At 42.5% G+C, this 25,412-nt stretch overlaps 1 protein-coding gene across 3 annotated transcripts in view; it reads left to right on the top strand.

The window, feature by feature from the left end:
• Positions 1–25,412, top strand: part of TTC27 (tetratricopeptide repeat domain 27) — an 88,878-nt gene that overhangs the window by 60,031 nt on the left and 3,435 nt on the right. For 2 of the 3 annotated variants that reach the window (XM_077925691.1, XM_028724278.2), the window contains 5 exons: positions 1,171–1,223; positions 4,226–4,391; positions 13,509–13,706; positions 22,665–22,776; positions 23,991–24,091. In XM_077925691.1, the coding sequence (XP_077781817.1) occupies positions 1,171–1,223; positions 4,226–4,391; positions 13,509–13,706; positions 22,665–22,776; positions 23,991–24,091 (630 nt within the window). Of the gene's footprint in view, positions 1–1,170; positions 1,224–4,225; positions 4,392–13,508; positions 13,707–14,264; positions 15,335–22,664; positions 22,777–23,990; positions 24,092–25,412 lie in introns of those variants that run through there. The other variant, XM_077925690.1, reaches the window with a different exon arrangement.

Below are 25,412 nucleotides of genomic sequence, written 5' to 3'. Positions count from 1 at the left end.
GCATTGGCCTCTGCCCGGGTAAAACTGCTCCAGCTCTCACCTCAAGAGCTGAGGCAATTTCACCCAGGCTTACAGGCTGGGACAATGCAGCTTGTTTGCACCGCTCAGCTGGGGGAAGGGAACACTCCCCCCCCCCCCCAGTGGAGCATCGGGGCTCCTTTGACTGCTTGCTGCAAAGAGCGGCAACACTCCTCAGTAGAGCAGTTTAAAGATGCAGAGAGAGGAACAAGCTGTATCAGCCCCTCGTTGATACAGCTTGTTTCTCCCATCGTATGAGGGCAGAGTGGGATGGCGATTTCACTCAGCGATATATCTGTCCCTCTACCAGCAGCACCCACTGGAGGAAGGAACTATTGACTTCTTCCAGCGGACGCTGCTAGTGGAAGGACTCAGGAGAGGTGGCGGTTTCGCCAGCAATATATCGCTGAGTGAAACCGACATCACATTCTGCTCCTCATACCAGCCCTGGGTGATACATTGATATATTGCCCAGGCCTAGTCAGTTCTGTGCTCTTCTAATATCTCCCAAATTCTCAGACTATTTTTAAGGTTAAATAATACTGCCTGGTATGCCACTGTTTCTACTGTTACACTAATTTTATACTGCAACAACCTAATTTTTTTTAAAAAATATGGGCACTATCCTAAAACTTGCCATACTCCTAATGGCTGTGAATCAAGCAAAGGTAAGCCCTTGAGTGGCATATGCTTTAAAATTCTCTCAAAATCAGCAGGTCTTTAAAACGTCTAGCTCCGGCTCGATTATGCCTATTGATTGGTGCTATAATTTAACGGTCAAATTTATGAATGTCAAATACAGTGGTACCTCGCAAGACGAATGCCTTGCAAGACAAAAAACTTGCTAGACGAAAGGTTTTTCCGTTTTCGAGTTGCCTCGCAAGACGAATTCCCCTATGGGCTTGCTTCGCAAGACGAAAACGTCTCGCGACTTTGTTTCCTTTGTCTAAATAATAATTCGCAAGACGAAAAATTCGCTAGACGGCAAAACTTGCGGAACGAATTAATTTCGTCTTGCGGGGCACCACTGTATGTTGAGACACAAATCAGTGTTTTCCGATAAAAACACAAATTTAATGTGCTCAGTGTTTAAATAGGTATCCTTACTCCTGTATGTTTGCTCTCTCCTTCATGAATTTGTTTTCCCCACAGAACGCCGAGGCTTGGAACAACTTATCAACTGCATATATCAGATTAAAACAGAAGTAAGTACATCAAAGGGATTAGTAACTGCTGCTTCCAAAGTAAACAGTGCTGGTTTCCTCCCTCTCCAGCTTTCCCCCCAATTCCTCCCAGCTCCTGGGCATGCTTCCCTCCTCGTGATCCACTTTATGGTCACCTCTAGGACAAGCCTCCCACCACGAGGGGCATTAGAAAGGTAGAGATATCATTGAAAAGCCTTTGGAAAGGAAAAGCAACTGTTTAGATTCCTCCCCAAACTGGGTGTCGCAGTATAGAATTTATTGCACAGGAGGCTGTTAATTACAAGTGCTGTACTGACTTCATCGTGCAAGGGAGGCCCTGCTCTGCATCCTGACCCTTTATACAAAAGAGCTCTGCGGAATCAAATGCCCACGCTTTTCTGTATTGTGGACCCCCACGCTACAGAGTGCTGTATCTATGGGGTGCATATCCCCTCCCACTGACCCACCTGGCTTTTCCAAAATGCGTTTCAGTATTCTTAATAACTGTAATGTCATTAACTGTGGAATTTTTAGCTGGCTGTTTTTATTACTTGTTAGTTGCAGGGTTTATTGTGAATTCTGCTTTTGGTCAGTTTCAGGTGGTGTGCAAATGGCAGAGAATGGGGCATATAAATATTTATGTACATAACTGTATTCTTACTTTTAAAAAAAAGCAAGCTGGCATCTAAATCTGATTTCAGTCCCTTTGGAAAAAATATATAGCTAAGGATGCCTATTGTAGTCACATAATCAAGGGGGAAGTTGGCAGTTTTAGTACTAGCCTCATGGTAGCAGATGGTATCAACCTGCATAATAAGCCACTTGTTTTCTGCTCCCTAGAAGAAGCCATTAATAAATCTTGTGAAGGGACCCGATTTCTTAGTTCTGTATGCTTGCTCAGTTTATGTAATGATGTCTGGAGTAGATACCTTTTTGATAATGCAGTTCTTTCAGAAGTTCGGTATCGTAAGTAAGTTGTCAAGATAATTTTTTTGGTTGCTCAGGCTGTGTCCCATTAATCATCTACCAAAAAGAATGCAACTTAAAAAGGCAAGGGAGAAAAATGAGAGTTAAAAAAAATAATTCTTGATTCCTCTCTCTCTCCCCACCCCCTTGCATCACTGTGAACAATTTATCTGCTTTCTGGAAGCAAACTGAAAATGAGAAAATGAACAGGGAGTTCACAAAGTTGTGGACACAGGAAACAAATTGCCAAGAAAGTGCATTGAACCAAAAGCCATAAATAAGTTCAAGAGGCCCTTAGACATATTTATGGAACATACAGACTGAAAGATGCAGTTGCTACGGAGACTGCAAGGAGCAAAAAAAAAAAAAAAAAAAAAAGATGTAAAGAGATACAAATGTTTGTTCAAGTGTCCTTTTCAGACAAATGTCCTTTTCAGCAACTTTCAGAGTATGTAGAAGTATCCCCGAGAAACTTTATAGCCAATTACCTAAATGAAGAAAATCAGACTAGAACATTTATCAGACTAGAACTTCTTAATCTCTCTGTGGAGGCTACATAGGTTTCTAAGGTGGCTAATTTTTAAGTCAGCAAGTAAATTTTATTTTATCCAGAGAGTGATTAATCTGATCCCTTTGTTCTCCCTTCACATGCCATGGTGCAATTTCTGGACTCTTTATGTACCTGTATTGTTCCCTTAACTGGAATGACATCCCCATCTTGTGTCTCTTATCTCTTCTCATAAATTAGCTCACAGAGCAAGAGCTGTGGTGAAATTTCACCTGGCAGAGATTTGCACAAAAAATGGTGTTCCATATTTAACACTTGATCAGTTTCTGTCATTGAAAGCTACTATTTAATTTCTCATTCGCAAAACAAAATCAAGATGACTTACCATTTAATCAAGACTTACAAAATACAGTGTAAGAAGTAAGAGGGGAACTGTCTATGCCAGGGGTAGGCAACCTAAGGCCCGGGGGCCGGATCCGGCCCAATCGCCTTCTCAGTCCAGCCCGCGGACAGTCCAGGAATCAGCATGTTTTTACATGAGTAGAATGTGTCCTTTTATTTAAGATGCATCTCTGGGTTGTTTGTGGGGCATAGGAATTCGTTCATATTTTTTTTTCAAAATATAGTCCAGCCCACCACATGGTCTGAGGGATGGTTGACCAGCCCACGGCTGAAAAAGGTTGCTGACCCCTGGTCTATGCCAATGGGATTAAAATAACATGGAAAATTTTTAACATTCTAACAACGCAATTAAGAATAGTAGGTGGCAAATAGCAAATCTGTGAGTACTATAGTTTAAGAATGTCAAAACCTTTTGTTTTTCATCCTGGCTGAGAGAAGCACATATATTCATCTTTAAACAAGCAACATTCTCTGCTTGTTTATCTGCTTTAGCCTATTTGTAAAGGACAAGTGTAGTAATCTTCCATAAATTCTAGACTAGCAGATATTTCACGGAAAAATAACAAAATGGATTGTCTTATACGTGTATGGTTTCCCCCCTGGTATAATAGATTTCAAGGTGGGGGGAATACAGCAAAATAATTGTTGGAAAGCGATTTTTACTACATTCAAATGGTGTCACTGGAAAATCTAGAACCCCTTCACATATAGCCCAGCACCGTGAGAGTTGTTTCCCTGTGGAGCAGTCTCTCTCCTGCAATGTCGTGCCCTGAATGCAAATGATACAATAATGTGGATTGTTCCTTTGCAATTGGCAGCCTCTTTTGCAGACAGGTGCTGCACTCAGCTGTATGGGATCACACAACAGGGAAGCATCTCTCATGTCACTGTGATTATGTGTGATGGGGAGCCCTGCCAACAGATAACAGCAATAAAGGTTATGGCATGAAGCATATATAAAGGGAAGGGAATCATCCATCTCTTGTCAAATCAGAAAAGCAACTCTTAAGATTGTTGTCTTCTTTCTAAATACAATTTTTAAAATGATAAACCTTCTAAAGAAGTGAATAAGGGTGGGGTGAGGGGGCGGGAATTGAATGGCAAGCAAAAATCATTGTGTGTTTTAACTTATTTAATTTTGAACCAGAATTAAAGCATTCCGGACCCTTCAGGAAGCTCTCAAGTGTAATTATGAGCACTGGCAGATTTGGGAAAATTACATTCTCACCAGTACAGACGTTGGAGAGTTTTCAGAAGCTATTAAAGCTTATCACAGGCTTATGGACTTACAAGAAAAGTATAAAGATGTCCAGGTGGGTTGTGTCTCTTTTTATTCAAGTGTCCAGTTTTAATGATTTCAAACATGGTTCATGAAAACAGGTCATACTCAGGACAGCGATTAAAGAGCCTCCCATCTTATAGCGAAGTTGTAGGGTACCTCTGTTTCTTCTATAAAAATGTCAAGCCAAATCAAGACTTAAACGGAAGTTGCACATTCAGTCCATCCCTGACCATGATGGCATTCAGTGAGAATGCCTTCTACTATGAGCCCAGCAGCTGTTCCAATCCTTTGCAGTAGAACAGGGGTAGAAGTGTTGGTTTCTGCTTTCCTTCACTGTGCAGCGAAAGGGCTTGTCACGAGACAGGTGTTTACATTCCACAGTCTGTACTGTTGGAGTTTCTCACGGGAAAGGGAGACTGGATGTGACGTACACTGGTTTCCTGTTTTTCACTGTGTGATTCTCTCCAAGCTGTCGAGGAGAGAGGATGCAGAGGCAAGATGTCTTTCTGTAATATATCTGCTTTGAACTGTAAATAAAGCAATACTGAGTATGTAGTACGTACTCCTCATCCTTCCGCTGGGCACGGAACTCTGCTTTACACCAACACGTGGTTATGGGCTCCAGAAGTCGCATCGGAGTGCCGGCAAAGGATCGGAATGCAGAGGGACAGATCGGATTGGAATCTGCTCTGCGCGTAAACATGATTGATGAGGTATGTACTACTGCTCCGGGCAGCCTGCCAGCTTCTAGTTAATGGCTTTATGGCTGGACTTTGAACTTTTAAAGCCGTTTTGCCGGGAATACGCAAAAGGCTCCCAGGCACAAGTTACTATGCTGGGGAAATCGAAAGTAACTTTTAAAAGCGCTTTTGGAATGAAGCAGCTGCAGCAGTGACGCAGCAAGAATTAAAGCAGCAATATATGACGCTGAAGGCTAATGCCAGAGTCATGATGGCCCTTCAGGATGCTTGTGGGATTCCTAAGCTCAACAAGAAAAATTATGCGGACTGGGTTCAGTATGCAGAGGCAATTCTGCGGAAAGAGGGTTTGTTTGAGGTGATTACAGAAACCCCCCCAGCTCCAGTTACAGATGCATGGAAAACTAAGGATTCCAAAGCACGGGGAGCACTTACATTGATAGTATCCCCAGAAGAGCTCTGTCTATTGCGTGATAAGACCTCAGCCAGAGAAATTTGGGATTCTTTGAGACAGGCTCACTTAAGGACAGAAGCTGGATCTACTATGTTTTACTTTAACAAGCTGCATAATATGGCTCTTGCAGAAGGTGGAGATGTGCGTTTACATCTGATGGAGATGCAAAATCTGAGACATGAGCTGCAACAGAGAGGACTCAACTTTCCAGAGGCTGTGTATTCTTTCATGATACTACAATCTTTGGGTTCAGGTTGGGAGTCTGTTGCAACCCAGATTGCTGTGCAGCCAACAGCTCAGCTGACAGTGAACTTTGTTACTGCCGTGATTCAAAATGAAGCAGATCGCCGGGGTGCTAGCTGCATGGGCAAGGGGGAGTCTTCACAGACGTCATCCCATAGTGCAGTGGAACCACCAGATGGCGCCAAAGCTTTGAAGGCAGTGAAATGCTACTCATGTGGACGTCTAGGCCATATGAAGAGGGAATGCAGATATCCCAAGGCCAAGACAGAGCAGCGCAGCGAAAGCTCATCGCGCGGAAAAGGCCGAGGCAAAGGCAAAGGTCCGGTGTCTAGGACAACGCAGCACAAGGCTATGGTTTCACGCTTCACTCCAAAGGTTGCAGAGGTCCAGAAGAAGACTAGATCTTTCTTCGTTGTTGATTCGGCGGCGACCCACCACATGTGCAACGATAAAAGACTGTTTGTGTCTTTTACACCGCAGGAAGGTGCGATTCACCAGGCGGATGACCACACTATTCCCAGTAAAGGCTACGGAACTGTTGTTCTTCACAGTTTGGACTTATCGATACAGAATGTCCTTTACGTGCCAGACGCCAAACATAATCTTCTCAGCGTTGGACAGCTAAATGAGCGGAACATTGACGTGTCCTTCAAGAACAAGAAGTGCATCATCACAAAGAAAAATGACTATGAATTGCATGCTGAATATGTTGATCGTTTGTTTGTTTTGTATTATGATGATGTTGTGCAGGATGACACTTGTTGCATTGCAGGTTCTAACAAAAGTTTGCATGCAGAATGTATTCATGATTTTCATCGAAAATTTGGTCATTTGCATTTTGAGGCAGTATCTAAAATGCCTGCCTTAGTTGAAGGTATGACTATTAAACCCTGCAGGTACCACATGAAGTGCAAAGCATGCGCAGCAAACAAGGTGAAAATGGCTGCGAAAGGTAAGGTGTCTAGTAGGCAAGCTACGGAACCATACCAAATTGTTCATGCTGATTTGGTTGGACCACTAGCGCCCTCTTTGGGTGGAAATAGGTACTTCATGGTTCTCATTGACGCATTTTCGAGGTATATTTTTGTGTACAATCTCAAGCAGAAATCAGAGGCTTTTCCTAGGTTCAAGGAATTCTGTGCTTGGTTGGAAAATGTGCATGGTAAGAAGATAAAGACTCTTTTCAGTGATCGCGGGGGGGAATTCACTTCTCAGCAGTTTGAAGCTTTTCTGACTGAGAAAGGAATTCAACACGATTTGTCTAGTCCTCGCTCGCCATGGCAGAATGGACTTGCGGAACGGGCAAATCAGACATTGCTTCAAGGGTTAAAAACCTTGCTGCATGATGCCAATCTTCCAGAGAGTTATTGGGCCGAATCTCTCTCGTGTTTTGTTTACAGTTACAATCGCAGGTTATCTTCAGCGATTGGTTGTACCCCCTATGAGAAGATGTTTGGCAAGAAGCCATACATCAAACACATGAAAATATTTGGTTCTGACATGTGGGTTCACTCACCACAAAACTCCAAGTTAGACAAGCGTGGATTGCATGGTATCTTTCTAGGTTATCAGAAAGGGTCTTACAGAATAATGATGACTGACTCTAAGACAATTAAGCTCACGAGAAGTGTTGAGTACAATGCAAAGTGGGGGGAGAATGTGGGAATTTTCCAATGTTATCCTGATGATGGTGATGAGACTGAGGATAGTCAAAAGCGACCACAACAACCCACTGATGAAGGTTCTGAGTCTGAGTCTGAAACTGAATCAGGTGATTCAGAGGATTTCAAGAGTGCGAAAGCCTCTATGCGACCCTCTGAAAGCTCTGATCAAGAATTGGAGGAACCATTGTTCACAATAGGTCGTTTTTCTCCCAAGAAGGAAGAGGAGAGTGTTGAAGACTTAAGGCTAATTCGTAGGTCACAGAGAGCCACAAAAGGCAAACCTCCAAAGAGATTTGCTGATGAGTTTGCTACGATAGCAGTAACAGCTGTTAAAAGCTCCAAGAAGGTATTTGAACCTTCAAGTTTCCAAGAAATCCAGGGTTTGGATTCAAAGGAAGCTGAGCCATGGTTAAATGCCATGAAGGCTGAGCTTGATTCCTTGGAAAGGAACAAAACATGGGAGCTAGTTCCAGTAGTTCCAGGAATGAAACTGCTTGGAAGCAAATGGGTCTTCAAAGCGAAGACAGATCAAAATGGCAAGATAGTCAGACACAAAGCCAGATTGGTAGCCAGAGGTTTTGCACAGGTACCAGGTGAAGACTATCACGAGACATACTCACCCACAGTGAGGTATGAAAGCATTAGGCTTATGCTCAAGCTAGCTGCAGAGCAAAATCTACACATTAGTCACCATGATATTAATACAGCTTTTCTGTACGGATCTCTAGGTGAATCACTTTATATGCTTCCACCTGATGGCGTACAGGTAAAACAGGGATTTGTTTGTGCTCTGAAGAAATCCCTTTATGGTCTCAAACAAAGTGCACGGTGTTGGCACACAAAACTCACTGAAGTATTGTTTTCTCTAGGTTTTCAGCAAGGGAAAGCTGATCCATGTGTATTTGTCAAAGAGGAGGGGCAAAAGAAACTGTACTGTTTGTTTTATGTTGATGATTTATTATTCTTTTGGAAAGATGTCGCAATGTACAATAACGCCCTAGCTCAACTGAAAGAGCACTTTGACATGAAAGATCTTGGTGAGGTAAACAACTACTTATCTCTGGAAATAGAGAGAGATCAAGATGGTAACATTCTAGTACACCAGTCACGGAAAATTGCTGATGTGTTAAGCAAGCTAAACCTGATGGATGCTAACCCTGTAGACACACCAATGACAACAGGTTATCAGGTAGATGACACTGAAGAAGCATTTTCTGACACTACACTGTACAGAAGTGTGCTAGGCAAGCTAAACTTCATTGCCAGATGTTCAAGACCAGACATTGCTGTTAGCTGTAATTTGCTGAGCAGACAAGTCAACAATCCTAGTGTCAAGGATTGGAAAGCTCTGAAACGCATAGCGCGGTATTTGAAAGGCACTATGCATTACAGACTGAGATTTAACAATCAGAAGTCTGGTGGTCTTGAGATATTTGCAGATGCAAGTTTTGGAAGTGACATTGCAGACAGGAAAAGTACGTCTGGAGTTTGCTACATGTACAATCAGGGTCTGTTTGATTGGTCATGCAAGAAGCAAACTACAGTTAGCTTAAGTACTTGTGAAGCTGAACTGAATGCACTGTCTTATTCACTTAAAGATTGTGAATGGTTGATACAATTGTGCAAAGATATGAAAATTCCTGTCAAATGTCCAATCCAGGTTTACCAGGACAACAAAGCATGTTTGGCTTTGCTGAAGTCTGAAGGTTGTAAGCAAAGCACGAAGCACTTGCAATTAAAGTTGCAGCATGCTAGGGAATGTATTCAGAAGGGACTCATAACGGTGTCCTATATGCCAGGTAATGAAATTCCTGCTGATGTATTGTCCAAGGTTGTATCAAGGGATCAACACTGTACCTATGTGCAGAAGTTGGGTTTGTACTGATATTGTACGAACACGCTGCCCAGTGATGTTCACAGAAAGGGGGAGGATGTTGGTTTCTGCTTTCCTTCACTGTGCAGCGAAAGGGCTTGTCACGAGACAGGTGTTTACATTCCACAGTCTGTACTGTTGGAGTTTCTCACGGGAAAGGGAGACTGGATGTGACGTACACTGGTTTCCTGTTTTTCACTGTGTGATTCTCTCCAAGCTGTCGAGGAGAGAGGATGCAGAGGCAAGATGTCTTTCTGTAATATATCTGCTTTGAACTGTAAATAAAGCAATACTGAGTATGTAGTACGTACTCCTCATCCTTCCGCTGGGCACGGAACTCTGCTTTACACCAACAAGAAGAAGAAGAGGAGTTTGGATTTGATATCCCGCTTTATCACTACCCTCAGGAGTCTCAAAGTGGCTAACGTTCTCCTTTCCCTTCTTCCCCCACAACAAACACTCTGTGAGGTAAGTGGGGCTGAGAGACTTCAGAGAAGGTTGACTAGCTCAAGGTCACCCAGCAGCTGCATGTGGAAGAGCGGAGACACAAACCCCGTTCACCAGATTACGAGTCTACCGCTCTTAACCACTACACCACACTGGCTCCCAGTAGCCAACTTGGTGCCCTCCAGATGCTAGAGTACAGCTCATATTAGCTCCAACCAGCATAACCAGTTGTTGGTGATTTTTAGTTCATGGAAACAGAAGAGCATAAGGAGAAACTTCTGTCCTTGTGGAGGAAACCATGGCAATTTAGCCTTTACAGTGTCCTTCTCTGTACACTGAACCTGGTAGGAAATCAGTAGTAGACTGTTTGTGTGACAGGGGACAATATTACGTTGGAACATGATGATGCCAGTGGACATTCCCTGCCTTAAAATAGTGTTTTCGTCCTACTGCTCAGCCTGAATTCCTGGGCAGTGTCAGTGGATGTTTTAGCCTTTAGCATTTAGGAATGTTATCTGAATGAACAAACTGGGATTTTCCTTTTTTTTAAATTCATTAAGGAGCAGTGAAACTTCAAAATCAGTTATAAAAATCTGCTGTTGGATTTTCAGAAGTTCAGGCTTGTGGGCACAGTCTAATGGTCTTTTCCCACAAAATAAATTAGATGTGGATTGTTTCCTTCCTCAACAGATTCCTTGCTGCTGTATTCACTAGTTGCTCTTTCAGATGGTAGCTGCATGTAGCTGACTATCTCAGTTGTCCGATAAATAAGGGTTTTTTCCCTAGAAATATTAGGTGCCATTACTCACCATGAAGTTGTTACAATAAGTGCCACACTGTTTACACAGTAATCGTACCTTTGTTGTTATTCTCGAGTACCCCTTGATAAAAACACATTTTTTAAAGCATCTCCTTGTGGCTGGCTCTTAATTTTGTAAAAAGTGCTACATCAAAATGTATGCAACAAAGCAAAATCACAGGCAGGCATGGATGCCCACAGGATTTCCTGGGTCTGGTACATTGCATATGGATAGCCCCCCCTCAAGCAATCTACTGGCAATAACTGCTGAGGATGTAAATATATTAGTTTAGCCTAGCCTACCACACCAGGCTGCCACTGTTATGATTATTTATTGGATTTCTTACCCATGCTTCCCCGTAGGGTCCTAGGGTGGGTTGCAACAATTTAGAAATTATTAAAAACAGTTTTAAAACAAATAATTACAGGAATAGAGTGGATTTTATTGCAATGATAAAAGGGGGCGGGGATAATGTGTGCAACCTTGAGCTCCTGGGTGGAGAAGTAAGAAACAGCCCATAGTCCTGATATTTACAGCAGTGTTGTTGCCTGCCAAGTGTTGAAGCCTTTGTGTTTTGTGCTCTTTCTGCAGAAATGTCTAATTGAATTACATTGTCTTTTTCCAAAAAAAGAGAGGAAAAGGAAGCTAAGAATCGGGGGGCCCTGCTGGCTTATGGTTCAGTACCTGTTGGCAGCCCTGGGTGCAGGTTTTACTACTGCAGATAGCTACTGTCCTGCATTTGTGGTGTGGGATTTTATCTGGCAGTGCAATTTGCTACTTCTGTCAACTTCAGGATTTACACCATATATGCCAAACATTTTTTGGCAAGAGCTAAGTCACAGTTCACAACAATCACCTTTGACCAAGAGAGTAAGGAGGATCAGACACTACTTTAGCAATGCTAATTGTCCTCTGTCTCACCGTTGAAGCTCAGCAGTTGCTGTTGCTCTAATGCTGGCTTGCTAAGAATGACAGAAGCATCAAATGCATTGTGGCTTTTTTAAGCAGTCTGCTTCACTCTACAGTGCACAGCTCAATTTTATTTGTTTCTTGAGCAGGATATACATATGTGTTCAAAACAGGAGTTAATGGAAGACAGACACCAGCAGAGAAAACGCCACTATGTCATCTTTTGTCAGCACATAAACTCAGAGATAAGCAGTAAGGTTGATGCTTTATTCAGAGAGACAAAACCTAAGAGAGAACTCTACAGACGGGACTACCCCAAGGAGGCAGTCGCCAGAACTGAGGATCTGAGCCTTCCCAGCAGTCACAAACTCCTTCAAGGAGGGTCTCTCTGTGCCTTTTGTCCTGCTACATGTAGCACCCCTTAGGCACCTCTCATGCGCATGCTCTAGTGGGATTACATTGAACTAAGAAAGCTAGATTGCAATTTTCTTTCAAGATCCAATCAATGTTACTTTGATCCATTTTCACAGGGCCCCTAAAAGTTGTGGGGCCCACAGACCACTGCCTATTCGGTAATCCAGCACTGTTTCCCTAGCTGCAGACTCCCACCATTCCTCCTCATCCAGCCAGATCCTGATGTCTTTCTGTCCAGAATCCTTTCTACTGGAAAGGCAAAAGCAAAACTTTTTCTGTCCCTTCAATTTCAGAAATAGATTTCAGAGCTTGAGGAGGAAGCAGAATTAATAGGTTCAAGGAGACACCTGTACCTGCTAATGGCCATTTCCTTGTTTTTAAGCCGTAACATCGGGAGCCATTTACAGCGTGGTACTCTGTAGACTGATGGCTTATCATGTGAGAACTGATCTCTAAAACCATTTCCCCCTCGTGAAGCCTGTCAGCTTTGCTGAGCATCAAGGTAGCCTGGGAAACATGTTTTGACAGGCTGAAATTTTATATCAAAGGGGCTTTGTAACTGTACAGTGATAACTAGTTACAGCTCAGATGTTTGGAAATACGGGGTTTAGGTTTCGACAAAGTCATTGTGGGCACAAAAACATCTAGGAAGGTTATGGGGGAAGAACAACAAACCGGCTTCACTGGTGTGTTGTTTGATCCTCTGTAATGATCCTATGACCTCTAAGAGACATGCATAAAAACTGAATGTACTTGCATGAATGCATAACTTTATTTGATGCACTAAATGATTAAGTTATCTGGAAAAATGTAATATAACTTACAACATTGATTTTGTAACCTACTGATAATAAATTTGACAACTTAAGAACAAGTTTTTTAGCTGCTGGATATAGCACCAGTAAATGGCAAAGTCATTTAGAAGTGTTTAAATTCTATTAGTTTTTCAAGAACTCATTATATTCCAAGAAAATAAGTTGCTAGCATTCTTAAACAAGTATGGTGTTTCTGCATCTATGGTACATAGGAAAGCTACATTACATTTTAATAGATTAATTCCATAAAATAATCCTATACATTTGCATGGGAATAAACCCTATTAAGAACAATGGGACTTAACAACTTCTGGTTAGATTATAGTTTTAAGTGGTGCCCAATTATGTAATATAGAACCCTTATTCAAATTTTGGAGAAGAAGCTTTCATAGAATTGCTATTACCACTGGGGAACATTGTTTTTCTTTTCCCTTGCTATTTTTATCTCTTTTTCTCTTGTTTGTGGAATGTTCTCCCCTGGGAGGTTTGGCTGCTGCCTTCCCTTATACACCTTTAGGCACCAGGAGAAAAGGGAAGCGGGATTATTGGTTCTGTGGGTTTGGGTTTTTTTATGCATCTTTTTTTTTATCTTGTATTTTTTATGTTGCGAACCACCCTGAGACCTATGGGTGAAGGGTGGCATACAAATTTAATAAATAAATAACATAAAAATAATTCAGACTCCTACAAATTATGTTATTGTATAAGATCTGTTTGATTGTAAAAAAAAGCCCAAAATCAAAGCAGCTGTTGAACTCACATGTTGCACACATTCACTAATTTGACTTGTAGTGTTAGTCCAATTATAACCAAAATTATCTTCTCTCAAAGGTGCTAAAGATACTAGTAAAAGTAGTTATGGATGGAGTGACCGATCGTAATGGAGAAACTGCAACAGGGTTAAAGGGGAAACTGCAGGGACTCTTTGGCAGAGTGACTTCTAGAGTGACAAGCGATGGAGAAATCTGGAGACTATATGCAAGACTCTATGGGAATGGGCAGAGTGATAACCATGAAGATACAGAGAAGGTAAGTGCTAATGGTAAGAGTGTGATTTTAAATTAGTAATGATATAGGAAATTTACTCTCTACCCAAATTTTGGTATTAGGATCATGATGCTTGGTTTGTGACTGTTTGGTTTCCCCAACTCACAAAATAAAATAAAATAAAAATATTGTAAAGGAATCGGTTTAAGCCAATTTCACTTATCATCGGTACTTCTGTCTTTGACAAGCCAATCAGCAAATCAAGCTTAACTTGATAAAGAAGAAAAAGAACAAAGCAGGCCATTAAAGGGAGGGAGGATAATGCAGAATGTTCAAGCTGCAGCACTGGAATAAGAAAGATTAACACCCAAGACAGGTGAAATCTTGTTTTTCATCATTCTTATTGTGAGAATGCACTTAAGAAATAGGTCAAGTTTAAGGATACAATCCACAGAAGGTTACTTCTGTTCAATTCAGTCTTAAGCATATGTATCTGTCTCAGAATTGCGTTCTGTATATTTAATGTGCATAATCCAGAGCGGGGCACTAAAAGGTTATTTTAAGCAATATGACTTTTCTAAATGGATTTGCACCTTTCAGTTTTTCTACGGAATTCAGGTGGCTAAAGCATTATCTGAAGGCAGCAGCAGCACTCAGGGGAAAAGAATGTTCTCAGTCATCAAACTATTACAACCTAGTGCCATGCAACTGTGTACTGCAGCCGTGGGATCACCTATTAAGCTGTTCTGCAAGGTCAGCCTGCTCCTTCAACACCACCTGCTGACAGATAAATATTGCTCTTCAGGTGGGAGTAAGTGTGGCATCTCCCTTGCAAACATATGAAGAAGCTGGATTCAAACATATAGATGAACTGTGAAGTGGGAGAGCAAGGAGAGAGCTAACAGGCATATAGGGGAAAGTAGCAAAGATAAGGAAGTTACGAGAGAGGAGGTTTGTGAATCTGCCAGAGAGGAGGAGGGAGGGAAGGAGAAGCTTGGCGGAATGCAGAAGAGGAAAAGGAGAAGCAGCAAGATTAGAAAAACTAGCTGGAAAGGAAAAAGAGTGAAGGAGATTGACATGAGATTAGTCAGGAAGAATCAAAAAGACAAGTTAAAGGGATTTGTGCATTTCTTACAGTGCTGCTGCTGTTGGATTGCATATCAACTATGTCTTTGAACTATTTCTAACCTTCCCTTGTTTTGGCTTTTTTATTTTATTTTTAAAAGATAGATTTCCCCTCCCTCTCAGAAAAAGAGTTTTCGTACAACAAGGCTTGTTTCCTTCACCCACTTTCTACCAGGAGATGCAAGTTCAGTTTTCTCAGCTTTGCATCCCCTGTGAGTAGATGCTGCTGGAAATTCTCATTACCCTGGTTCTTGTGCTCAGTGAGAGAGACAGAATTCCCCTTTATAATGCCAGGGATGTTACACCTTGAGATGTAATAGCAGAAGCTAGTAAATAGCGTTTCTGAAACGAGTCATCTAGAAATTAAGTATATTCCTGAGGGACCTTCTGTCCTGCCTACTTTAGTACCGTTTTCAGATTATAAAATTGGCATTGGACCCAGGAAATGGAGTGAGAGCATTTGAGGTCTGAAGCTAAGCAGGGGTTTGGGAGGCGGGCTGGGGAGGGAAGGCTTAACCCTTCCCAGCTTCACCTGCCTCCCACCCCCCACAAAAAACCTCTTCCTGCAATTAGCCTTGGGGGGAAATCTATTGGCTTTTTTCAAGCTTTGCTGTTGCAGAGGGGAGGGAAGAGTGATCTTCCTTGAGATTTCAGCTAGGAAGGGAGAGTTAACTCTGCCCTCTCTATCTCTGTTTTCCAGAAGATCACACACACACACATCACAAAAAGCATCAATCAGTCAATCAATCAATCAATCAATCCCAGGTGCTTGCAAATGTGCCCACAGGCCCAAAAAGGTTGTTGAAATCTTCTAGATATTTAGAGAATCTAAAGAAAGCTTTAAAATCTGCCACATAGTCACAAAGCTTCTAAACTACATGGAGACTCCGGGGGGGGGGGGGGGGACTAACAATGAAGTGGGTATTGGAAATAACAGAAAACATCACGTGGGCACAATCAAAAAGATAGAAACTGCATAGAATTATAATGGTAAGGCAGTAAAATACAATATAAATTAAAAAGCAGTAAAATACAATTAAAAAATCGCATATCATCAAGCATAGTGCATTCCAGTTTCTACAACAGGCAAAAAAACCACTCTGGTCCACAAAGATCCTTAACCATTTACAGATGACCAATGTGAAAAATGGTTTAGGAACCACTGCTCCAGGATGTCTTAATAACCGAGAACCATGTTTGTAGGCCCATAGTAATAGAGCCAGTTTTGGGGGTAAGAGAATATAGAGAAGTCATCAGGACTTACATCTTTTGTCCCCTGTGCCTACACATTATAATACAAAAGAAACATTTTCTAGTAGCGGTGCTTGCTGTTTTCATTTTGCTATAGAAAACTGGAAGAACTACAAGCAAGCATTTCATCTTTGTGCTGTAGCCAAGGTTATGAGATGTGTGCTTCAGCTATTAAATCAAAGCAAACTCCCGGTGGCAATTTTTCAAGGAGCCACATAGTGTGAAAGAAGCATCAAACTCTGAATATAAAATGAATACTTCCAGCTTTCAAAACATGGTAGAATATTGTGACGGAAAGATCTTGCTAAATTATCCTGACCCATTTTCCTGTAAGAGCTTGCTCCCTTGAGAGTGTTACCAGAAATTTCTTCATTTAGGTTAGGTGTGTCTGTGTTTAAATGTTAGCAACGTGCCCTATACAGCCTCTCTTTTTCTATGAAGCAGCATAGCATACAACCTACCGTATTTTTCGCTCTATAACACGCACCTGACCATAACACGCACCTAGTTTTTAAAGGAGGAAAACAAGAAAAAAAATATTCTGAATCAAATGTTGTACTAAACTATTTAATAAACAACCAGTATATCAGAATCATATTACAACCATGTAAAGTGAACAGCAGTCAACAGTGGCATTAAGAATCATCATCACTGTCATTAACAAATGAAGAGAGAATTTTAGGTTCGAGTACTCTTATAGTCTTCTGTGAACCCCAAGAACTCATCAGTGCTAGAGTCAGAATCTATGAAGTTCAGCTCCTCACAATCACTGGCATCACTTTCTTCGCCATCTTCATATAAAATCTCATCTTCTTTTGCATCCAAACCATTGCTAATGCCACATTTTTTGAATGACTGTGCAACGATTTCCTCCTTCACCGAGTGCCATGATGTTTTCACCCATTCACAAACTTGAGTGATAGTGGGCCTCTTCATTCGTCCTGTAGGTGTCAGATCATGATTACCAGCAGCCATCCATTTGTTCCACTCTTCTCGCATAAATACCTTAAATGGCTTGTTGATGGAAACGTCGAGAGGTTGCAACTGGCTGGTAAGACCTCCAGGAATTACAGCTAGATGAGTCTTCGCTTCTTTAAAGCACTTTTTTGTAGTTTCGCTAATATGTGCTCTAAACTGGTCCAGTACTAATAAGGCAGGTTTTTTCAAAAGCCCTCCAGGACGTTTGGACCACACTTTTTCAACCCATACTCTCATTCCATTTTCGTCCATCCATCCTTTCTCATGAACATGTACAACAATTCCTCGTGGAATCACTTCTTTTGGAAATGTTTTCCTTTTGAAAATTAACATGGGTGGCAATTTGGTGCCGTCTGCACAGCAAGACAACACAACCGTGTAGTGGGTTTTCTCATGTCCGGAGGTTTTCACAGCAATAGTTTTGGCACCTTTCAGATCAACAGTCCTATTAGATGGCACATCAAAGGTTAGCGGGACCTCATCCATATTCCCAATCTGGCCAATTTCAAATCCATTTCTCTTCCTAGCATCAATTACAAATTTATGAAAAGACAGAATCTTAGATTCATATTCTTCTGGCATTTTTTGTGCAATTCTAGTTTTCGTGCGCATAGAAAGGCCACATCGCTTCATAAATCTGTAGCACCATGATGGTGAGCCAGTAAAATCATGAATGCCTTTCTCTAAAGCAATGCGTTTGGCTTCATATATTATCATTTTTGTGGAGACTGTGAAGCCATTATTGCGGTGACGTGTGATCCATTCTTTCATGGCCACGTCCAACTGTGGCCACTTTGCAGCATGTCCACGAAAAGTGTGCTTATTTTTATCTGCTTTTTGCAGTTGATCCTCCTGTTTCCTCCAATCTCTTATCATTCTTTCTGTTGGAGGTGGCCCAAAATGTCTCTCTGCTGCTCTGTTTCCATGCTCCTTAGCATATTTTACTACCTCTAGTTTAAAAGGAATCTTATATGCTAGTCTTCTCTGCTTTATCATGCTTATCAGAACAGGGGAGGTTTTCTGCAAGAAAATACCAGTACAGTTTTCTGCAAGAAAATGATGAAGGAACTGTCAGTAATGTATGGTATCTCCAATACAGTGATGAAGGAAGGGGGGGGGAGCTCACATTTCTCCTATGCAAAGCAGCCAACTCCTATGGGCCTAGGTGCCTTCACCCCCCCCCCCCATTAATATTTGAGGGAGTCATCCTCCCCCCATGCCAATGGGCATTGCCATTCATATAAGGTACCAGTGTGCATGCACTTTGTCTTGAGATCATTGCAGTCTGTGAGATGGGGCTTACCTGTACCTGCCCCCCCCCAATATTTTATTGAAGTTGGAAGAGGGAGGGAGAGCTCACATTTCTCCTAGGCAAAGCAGCCAACTCCTATGGGCCTAGGTGCCTTCACCCCCCCCCCATTACGGTGAATATTTGAGGGAGTCATCCCCCACCCCCCATTGTGGTATGTGAGGTGGGGCTTACCTGGCTGCCCCCCAATATTGTTTGAAGTTGGAAGAGGAAGGGAGGGAGGGAAGGAAGAGAGAGGGGGGGGAACTCACATTTGTGCAGCTGCCTTGCCTCGAATGGGAGCAAAAAGAGGAGGAGGAGACACAGGGACACGAGCCTTGTAAGCCGCTTTGTTTGAATTTACCGGTGAGGTGCTGGGGGATGGACGGAAAGGGATGCCCTCTTTGTCCCTCCTTCCGGCTCATTGTAAAGAAAGTAGAGCTGCTTACATGTGTGTAAGGGAGAGCCATAGAGCAGGCAGACACTGAGAATCTGAATGCGCTCAGCTGTTGCCGGCTTGCCTCCCAGCGACGCTTTGCCGGCTTGCTTCCCAGCGAGGGATGAGGAGAGGCTGCAGAAAAGCCATAGAGTAGGCAAGCCGGCAAGCAGACAGACACGCTGCACTCAGCTTTGCCGGCTTGCTTCCCAGCGAGGGATGAGGAGAGGCTGCAGAAAAGCCATAGAGTAGGCAAGCCGGCAAGCAGACAGACACGCTGCACTCAGCTTTGCCGGCTTGCTTCCCAGCGAGGGATGAGGAGAGGCTGCAGAAAAGCCATAGAGTAGGCAAGCCGGCAAGCAGGCAGACACGCTGCACTCAGCTTTGCCGGCTTGCTTCCCAGCGAGGGATGAGGAGAGGCTGCAGAAAAGCCATAGAGTAGGCAAGCCGGCAAGCAGGCAGACACGCTGCACTCAGCTTTGCCGGCTTGCTTCCCAGCGAGGGATGAGGAGAGGCTGCAGAAAAGCCATAGAGTAGGCAAGCCGGCAAGCAGGCAGACACGCTGCACTCAGCTTTGCCGGCTTGCTTCCCAGCGAGGGATGAGGAGAGGCTGCAGAAAAGCCATAGAGTAGGCAAGCCGGCAAGCAGGCAGACACGCTGCACTCAGCTTTGCCGGCTTGCTTCCCAGCGAGGGATGAGGAGAGGCTGCAGAAAAGCCATAGAGTAGGCAAGCCGGCAAGCAGGCAGACACGCTGCACTCAGCTGTTGGCGGCTTGCCTCCCAGTGACGGAGGAAGAGGAGAGGCTGCAGAAAAGCCAGCAAGAGCGGCTGCTCCCGCCTGCATTCGCTCCATAACACGCACACACATTTCCCTTTATCTTTTAGTGGGGAAAAACTGCGTGTTATGGTCCGAAAAGTACGGTAAACTGTGTAACCATAATAAAGATTTTCCTGGTATTTGCCTGAGTTTCCTTTGTTGGTTTTGTCCAGGGGCAGATCCAGTTGGGTGCCAAAAAGCAAATAGCCACCAACACTGTTTCTCCCTCCTTTATCTTTTTTTTTCATATTGCCCAAATGTAATGCTGGTTGGCAGGGACATTATTAGCATTATATATTTTTTAAACAGTTAATGCGTTTTTAAGTAACACAATTCTGTACCTTCTGATTACTTATTCTGCCCTTAACTCGTCGTATTCCATACTGCTATTTAACATACCCCCAGTTCAGTAATCTTCTCAGCATTCAACCATGCCAGCTATCTCTCGACCACCACATGGAATCCTCCATGGTGCTTTGCAAAGGCAGGAATCTACCTGGGATAGTTGGTAGAGCAGGGGACTCTTAATCTCAGGTTGGTGGGTTCAAGCCAAACATTGGGCAAAAAGATTCATGCATTGCAGGGGATTTGACTAGATGACCCTCATGGTCCCTTCCAACTCTACAGGTCTATGATCCTATACTGTCCATTCCAATTAGCATTTCCCAGGAGTCAAAACCACTTTGTTTCACTTTGTATTCTGCTGCCCAGGAAACACCTGTAACCATTCTATCCCTTTAAAGTTCTAGTTTAGCTCTACAACCCGGTAATTTGCTTGACATTTGAATGCCACAGTATGCTTCTTTGTTTTAATATTTGATCAAAGGTGAAATAATGTAAAATGCTGGTATGAATCATTCTCAGTTGTGTTATTTTGTGTAATTTATGTGCAATTATAGCTCCATTCAAATAGTGATTCCCCGCCCCGCAAAGTGCCAGCCTCAAATATTGATGACACTGAGATCAGCAGGTAATAAACTTAATAGTCTTCCTCTGTTGACTTAAGAAAGGCTAGAGAGAGACTGAAGAGGCAAGCTTCTGGCAAAAAAAAAAAGGGGGGGGAGAACTGCCATTGTTTGTGATTTTCTGTCCCTAGCAACTCAGAGGTGGAAAACTACACTTTCAAATGTACGTTCTGATTACAAAACTAGTTTAGGAGATGTGGCTGTATATGGTCATCTCCCCCACCCACATTTCCGTCTCCCCTTTGTTAGAGAGAAAGTGATGAGGACAAGAGTGGTATCACACTCTTATTTCATATCTAAAATTGAACTGGTGTTGCACTCTATGAAGGGTTTTCACCGTAGGAAGCATCATCTCTCCAATGTTCCGTATGTTTCAAGGTCCACATGAATCTCTCAGTGCATCAACAGAGATGTGAGCTTAACTCAGTTTTCCTGCCAAAAAGTACCCAAAGCAAATACTAACACCATAAAATGATATAAAACCGTAGCAGTATTAACATATTCAAAATGTCTGATATAGCAACTTGCTAAAATTGAAAAGGAGAGTAGGCTCTTCACAAGAAAAGTGATTCCATAAATGCAGCACTCTATCACAAAGAGAGCAAGTAATTTCACATCAGGCACAAAAAAACCATGAGATAGTTGTTGTGTATCCTAATTATAAAACTGTATCAATCAGTTAATTAACTGTATCAAGAAATCCATATAAATGGGGGGGGGGGGAGTGTGAAGGTGGAAGTTGTCTTGCAATTTTGTGTTCCATAGATTTATAAATGAACTCCCAGCATTAAATAAATATATTTGGTGCCCTTCCTTCCTTATTTCGTTTATGATATTCACATTTAGTTAGAAATGCTATATCACAAGTCCGTTTTTCTATCACATTAGTCATACCTTGGATCCCGAACGCCTTGGTACTCAGTCGTTTTGGCTCCCGAACCCTGCAAACCCAGAAGTGAGTGTTCTGGTTTGCAAATGTTCTTTGGAACCCAAATGTCCAACGGGGCTTCCGATTGGCTACAGGAGCTCTCTGCAGTCAATCAGAAGCTGCGCTTTGGTTTCCAAATGTTTTGGAAGTCGAACAGACTTCTGGAACGGATTCTGTTTGACTTCCAAGGTACCACTGTACAATACATCAACAAACTTCAAAGATTTCCTGTTGCTAGCAATGGCTTGCCTGGCTGCTTCACGCTTAGTCAAGAGAAAGGCATTCTCTGTTATCGCAAAATAGGGTTCCTTAAAAGATGGCAAGCACAACAGAATCCCCTTTGCAGATCTTAATTAGTGGGACGGGGAATTCATGTGGATTAGGTGTGCTTGACTTGGCTTGTTTTGAAGAAAGAAAATAAAAAATAGCATATGGAAGCAAGTCTTGGTACATAGCAATTGTGTGGTCTCTCTAACTAGTCCCAGGTGAGAATCAAACAGCCACCTTTTGGGTCACCTCAGAAAGCAAAGATCTCTCATTGGTGTTCGTTGGAGAATTAAGCCAATTCTTTCAACTCTTCCATTAAGACCAATGGGACTTAAGTGCTCAGGTTTTTTTACTTTAAAAAAGGGTAAGTAAACATTTGGATTTAGGGGGAAAATCTTTCCTAACACTTGTTTTTGCTGTGGCTCATTTGCTTCTGCTTAGGTTTGGGCAATTGCTTTTTATTTTCTCCGTTTTGCAGAATCCACGTCTTCTTGCTTTTTTCCACATTGGGGAACCAATACAGAATAAAACGGGCATCTTAATCTTTGTATATATTTGAGCAATTTATTGCATTCCTTAGATGCATAATGGCTTAAAATATTAAAATACAAGTGTTTTCCTGCTTTCATGTGCATTTAGTCATTGTGACCTAGCAAAATATGGGTCATATCCATCAGTCTAGACAGATTTTTTTTTTAAAGGTAAAAAATTATCTTTTAAACACGTGTTACTTATATGTCTGTCATACTTGAAAGGCAATAACAGCGAAAAACATCTGTGCTACAGCTGCAGAATACAGTTGCAGGGGAGGAAGACTGAAAAACTAATACTGAGAAACTAACGTATTACCAATCAGAACTCTTTTTTTAGAGTGACTTTGGCTTTACATATTAAGATAAAGCCGAACTAAGGTTCTTTTCTAATTTGACTCTTCTGTCTTTACAGGTGCTACAGTATCTCAGCAAAGCACACAAATGTGAAATCCAGTCAAAGGACTGGGACAAAGATATTTTCTCTTTTAAGAACGTAGTAAAAGGAGCTTTAGAGCTTGCACATGGTATGTCCTGTATGAATTTTTTTGGCAGAAATCATTATTGGTGGGTTACTTTAAAAGGTTCATTTGGCTGTAACATGCCACACTTGCTAATACTTAAAAACAAATCCCCAGAAAAACAGAGCTGCCTTAGTTCTACAGTAGGGAAAAGGATGTTCAGGAGAGATTGTGTTAAATGACCAAGTCGCTTTCCGTTTCCAGAGATCAGTGTAAAGTCTCAACAGGACCACCAGCCATACATGCAGAAAATTCCCTCAGAAACCCATCTGGATCCGCAAGGATCAGAGACAGATCATTTTAATCACTGTACAGAAGCTCTTTCAAACACACAAGCGGGACTGGAAGGCGGTGTGAGTGTGCCTGCCAAGGGCACAGCAAAGCACAGCCCTGCTTGGCACCGGGAGGCGGGCGGGCAGTGTGGGCTCCGTTCACGCTCTGTCCCTGGAGTGGCATTCATGTGGCCGAAAAGCAGGGTATAAAATCCCTTAAATCAGTATATCGCTGACATTCAGCACTTGTATCAGCCAGTATTTTCATTCCAATTCATTTGTCCAAAATGGACAAGTTATAGGGCAACTTGAGATAAGCCCAAGGTTAGCACTAAGTACAACAAATAATTAGGGGGAGAACCCTCAAAGGGAGGGATCGTTCCCCCCACCACCAAAAAAATGAGGGCCCAGTGTCCATGGAATGGACTGTGACTGTGAGGCAAGAAACACAGAGATATTATAATAACACACATTCAGTCATGGGCAGTCTCCCTCCACCCCACACCATTTTGCCTCAAGACCTCACTTACTCATTTCTGAAGTTCAAAAGTGTGTCGCCAAAACAGAGCCCTCTGCATGCAAGGAGGAGAAGATATCAGAAGTACAGAAAAGCTTTAGGGAAAATCCCTAAGAGGAAGAACTAACTGGGGTTGAAGAGGTGGAGTGGAATGAAGTAGCGGGAAAGAGGGTGGGATTTCAGCAGCACTCCACACAGCAATATTTTGTTACGGTATTTTATTCTCCTTTTACAGAAACAATGCTGTGTTGTTTCAGTGATTCATGTTGCAGTTCAGAATACCTGCCCCCTTACCATTTCTATGGATGCTCCTTTTAATGAGCTTCCTCGCGAAGAGAACTGGCTGAAAGCTTTAGTAGTAATTTATGTCTGCCGTGTTATCACAGTAATCACCAGACTTTTGTTTTGCCTTTTTAAAATTCATCTTGCAGTGGCAATGAAGTGCAGCAAAACCAAGTCTAATCACCAAGAGGCACTGCAAATTCTCTCTTCGGCTCGACTCAACTTACGTAGCTTGGCAGCCAGAGCAAAGGTGAGACTGAGATGGGCATCCTTAAAATAGTCTTTTAACAGAGAGGCAGGGTCAGCAAAGGGCTCCCTGTCTCATGGCTTATGTTCTCAAGTACTGCTACAGGCACTTTACTTTTAACTCTTCCATTCTAACCAGAAAAATACTGTAATGGAAAGGAGATGGAGTAGATATTTTTGGTATGTTTAATCTGTGATCACTTTACTGGACTAATTTCCTAGACATATCCGACAGTTGTCTCTGTGCAAGGAACAGGGCACAGTCTACTTTTGGAGAAAGTGTTATGTGTGTGTGTGTGTGTGTGTGTGTGTGTGAGAGAGAGAGAGAGAGAGAGAGAGAGAGAGAGAGAGATGGGGAAACTGGCATTGCTCCCTCAGGACATCTCTCAGCATGATTTTCCCTGATTGGAAAAGCAGGACAGTACAGAAGGAGCGTAGCTCAACAGTGTTCTTCCATCAAAGCCAGGAGGGCAGATGACACCCATTTGTCTGGCTGTACAGATTCTCACACAATCGTCCATAATCCCCAGAGAGCTCTGTAGCTTCAGCAAGGCTTCTTTTGGACTTCAGCTCAATGAATACCAAATAAGAGAGAGAAAGCTGAGCCAGACACCATCCTTCCTCCCCAACTTCTTCACATTGGGTAGCCAAAAACTTAAAAAAACAACAACATGATTGACAGCTGTCACAAAGGATCCTTCGTGAAAGCTTCCATCTCTCAGGAAAAAGCCTTCTGGTTCTGCTGCACCTGCCAAAAATTGGGCTGTGAGCTGGCAATTGCATGGAGTAACACTGTCTCCCCAAAGAGGACAGGAGGGCAACTTTATTACATTTCTTTATTGTGTCTTCCCACGAATGAATGAAAATTGCCCATTCAATACAACCCACCCATTGTGACGTTTAATACTGCAATGTGTACATATCAGCCAACAGGTGCAAGTGACCTGAAGTGTCATGGTGTAGCACTAAGGAAATTGCATCGCTAAGACTTGGAGCAGGGTCTAGTTTTTCCCGCCACACTTACCCCTCCTCACCCAGTCAATCAAAAGAGAAGGTGGTGATTGAGAGGGTCTGATCTTCAGAACCTGCTCCAAAACTAGAATGGGTTTTAGTTTATGAGGAAATGATTCACTTCAAGGCATGTTCAGTAGTATCCCAGGCCCCAAATCAGACTGCAGCCTAAATAGGGTTAGGCCACTCCTGCTGCTTTTACAAGTACTGTAATCAAAGGTGGGGGAAAGCCTAATGTTCACTGTTTGGCCACTTGGGTTTATAGGTGCAGATGAGTACCAGTGACACACAAGTAGGTCCAAGCATTGACTTTG

Source organism: Podarcis muralis, chromosome 3 (assembly GCF_964188315.1).
Source record: "Podarcis muralis chromosome 3, rPodMur119.hap1.1, whole genome shotgun sequence".
Taxonomy (NCBI): domain Eukaryota; kingdom Metazoa; phylum Chordata; class Lepidosauria; order Squamata; family Lacertidae; genus Podarcis; species Podarcis muralis.
The sequence above is the reverse complement of the archived record's forward strand: the minus strand, read 5'-3'. Positions and strand labels throughout refer to the sequence as shown.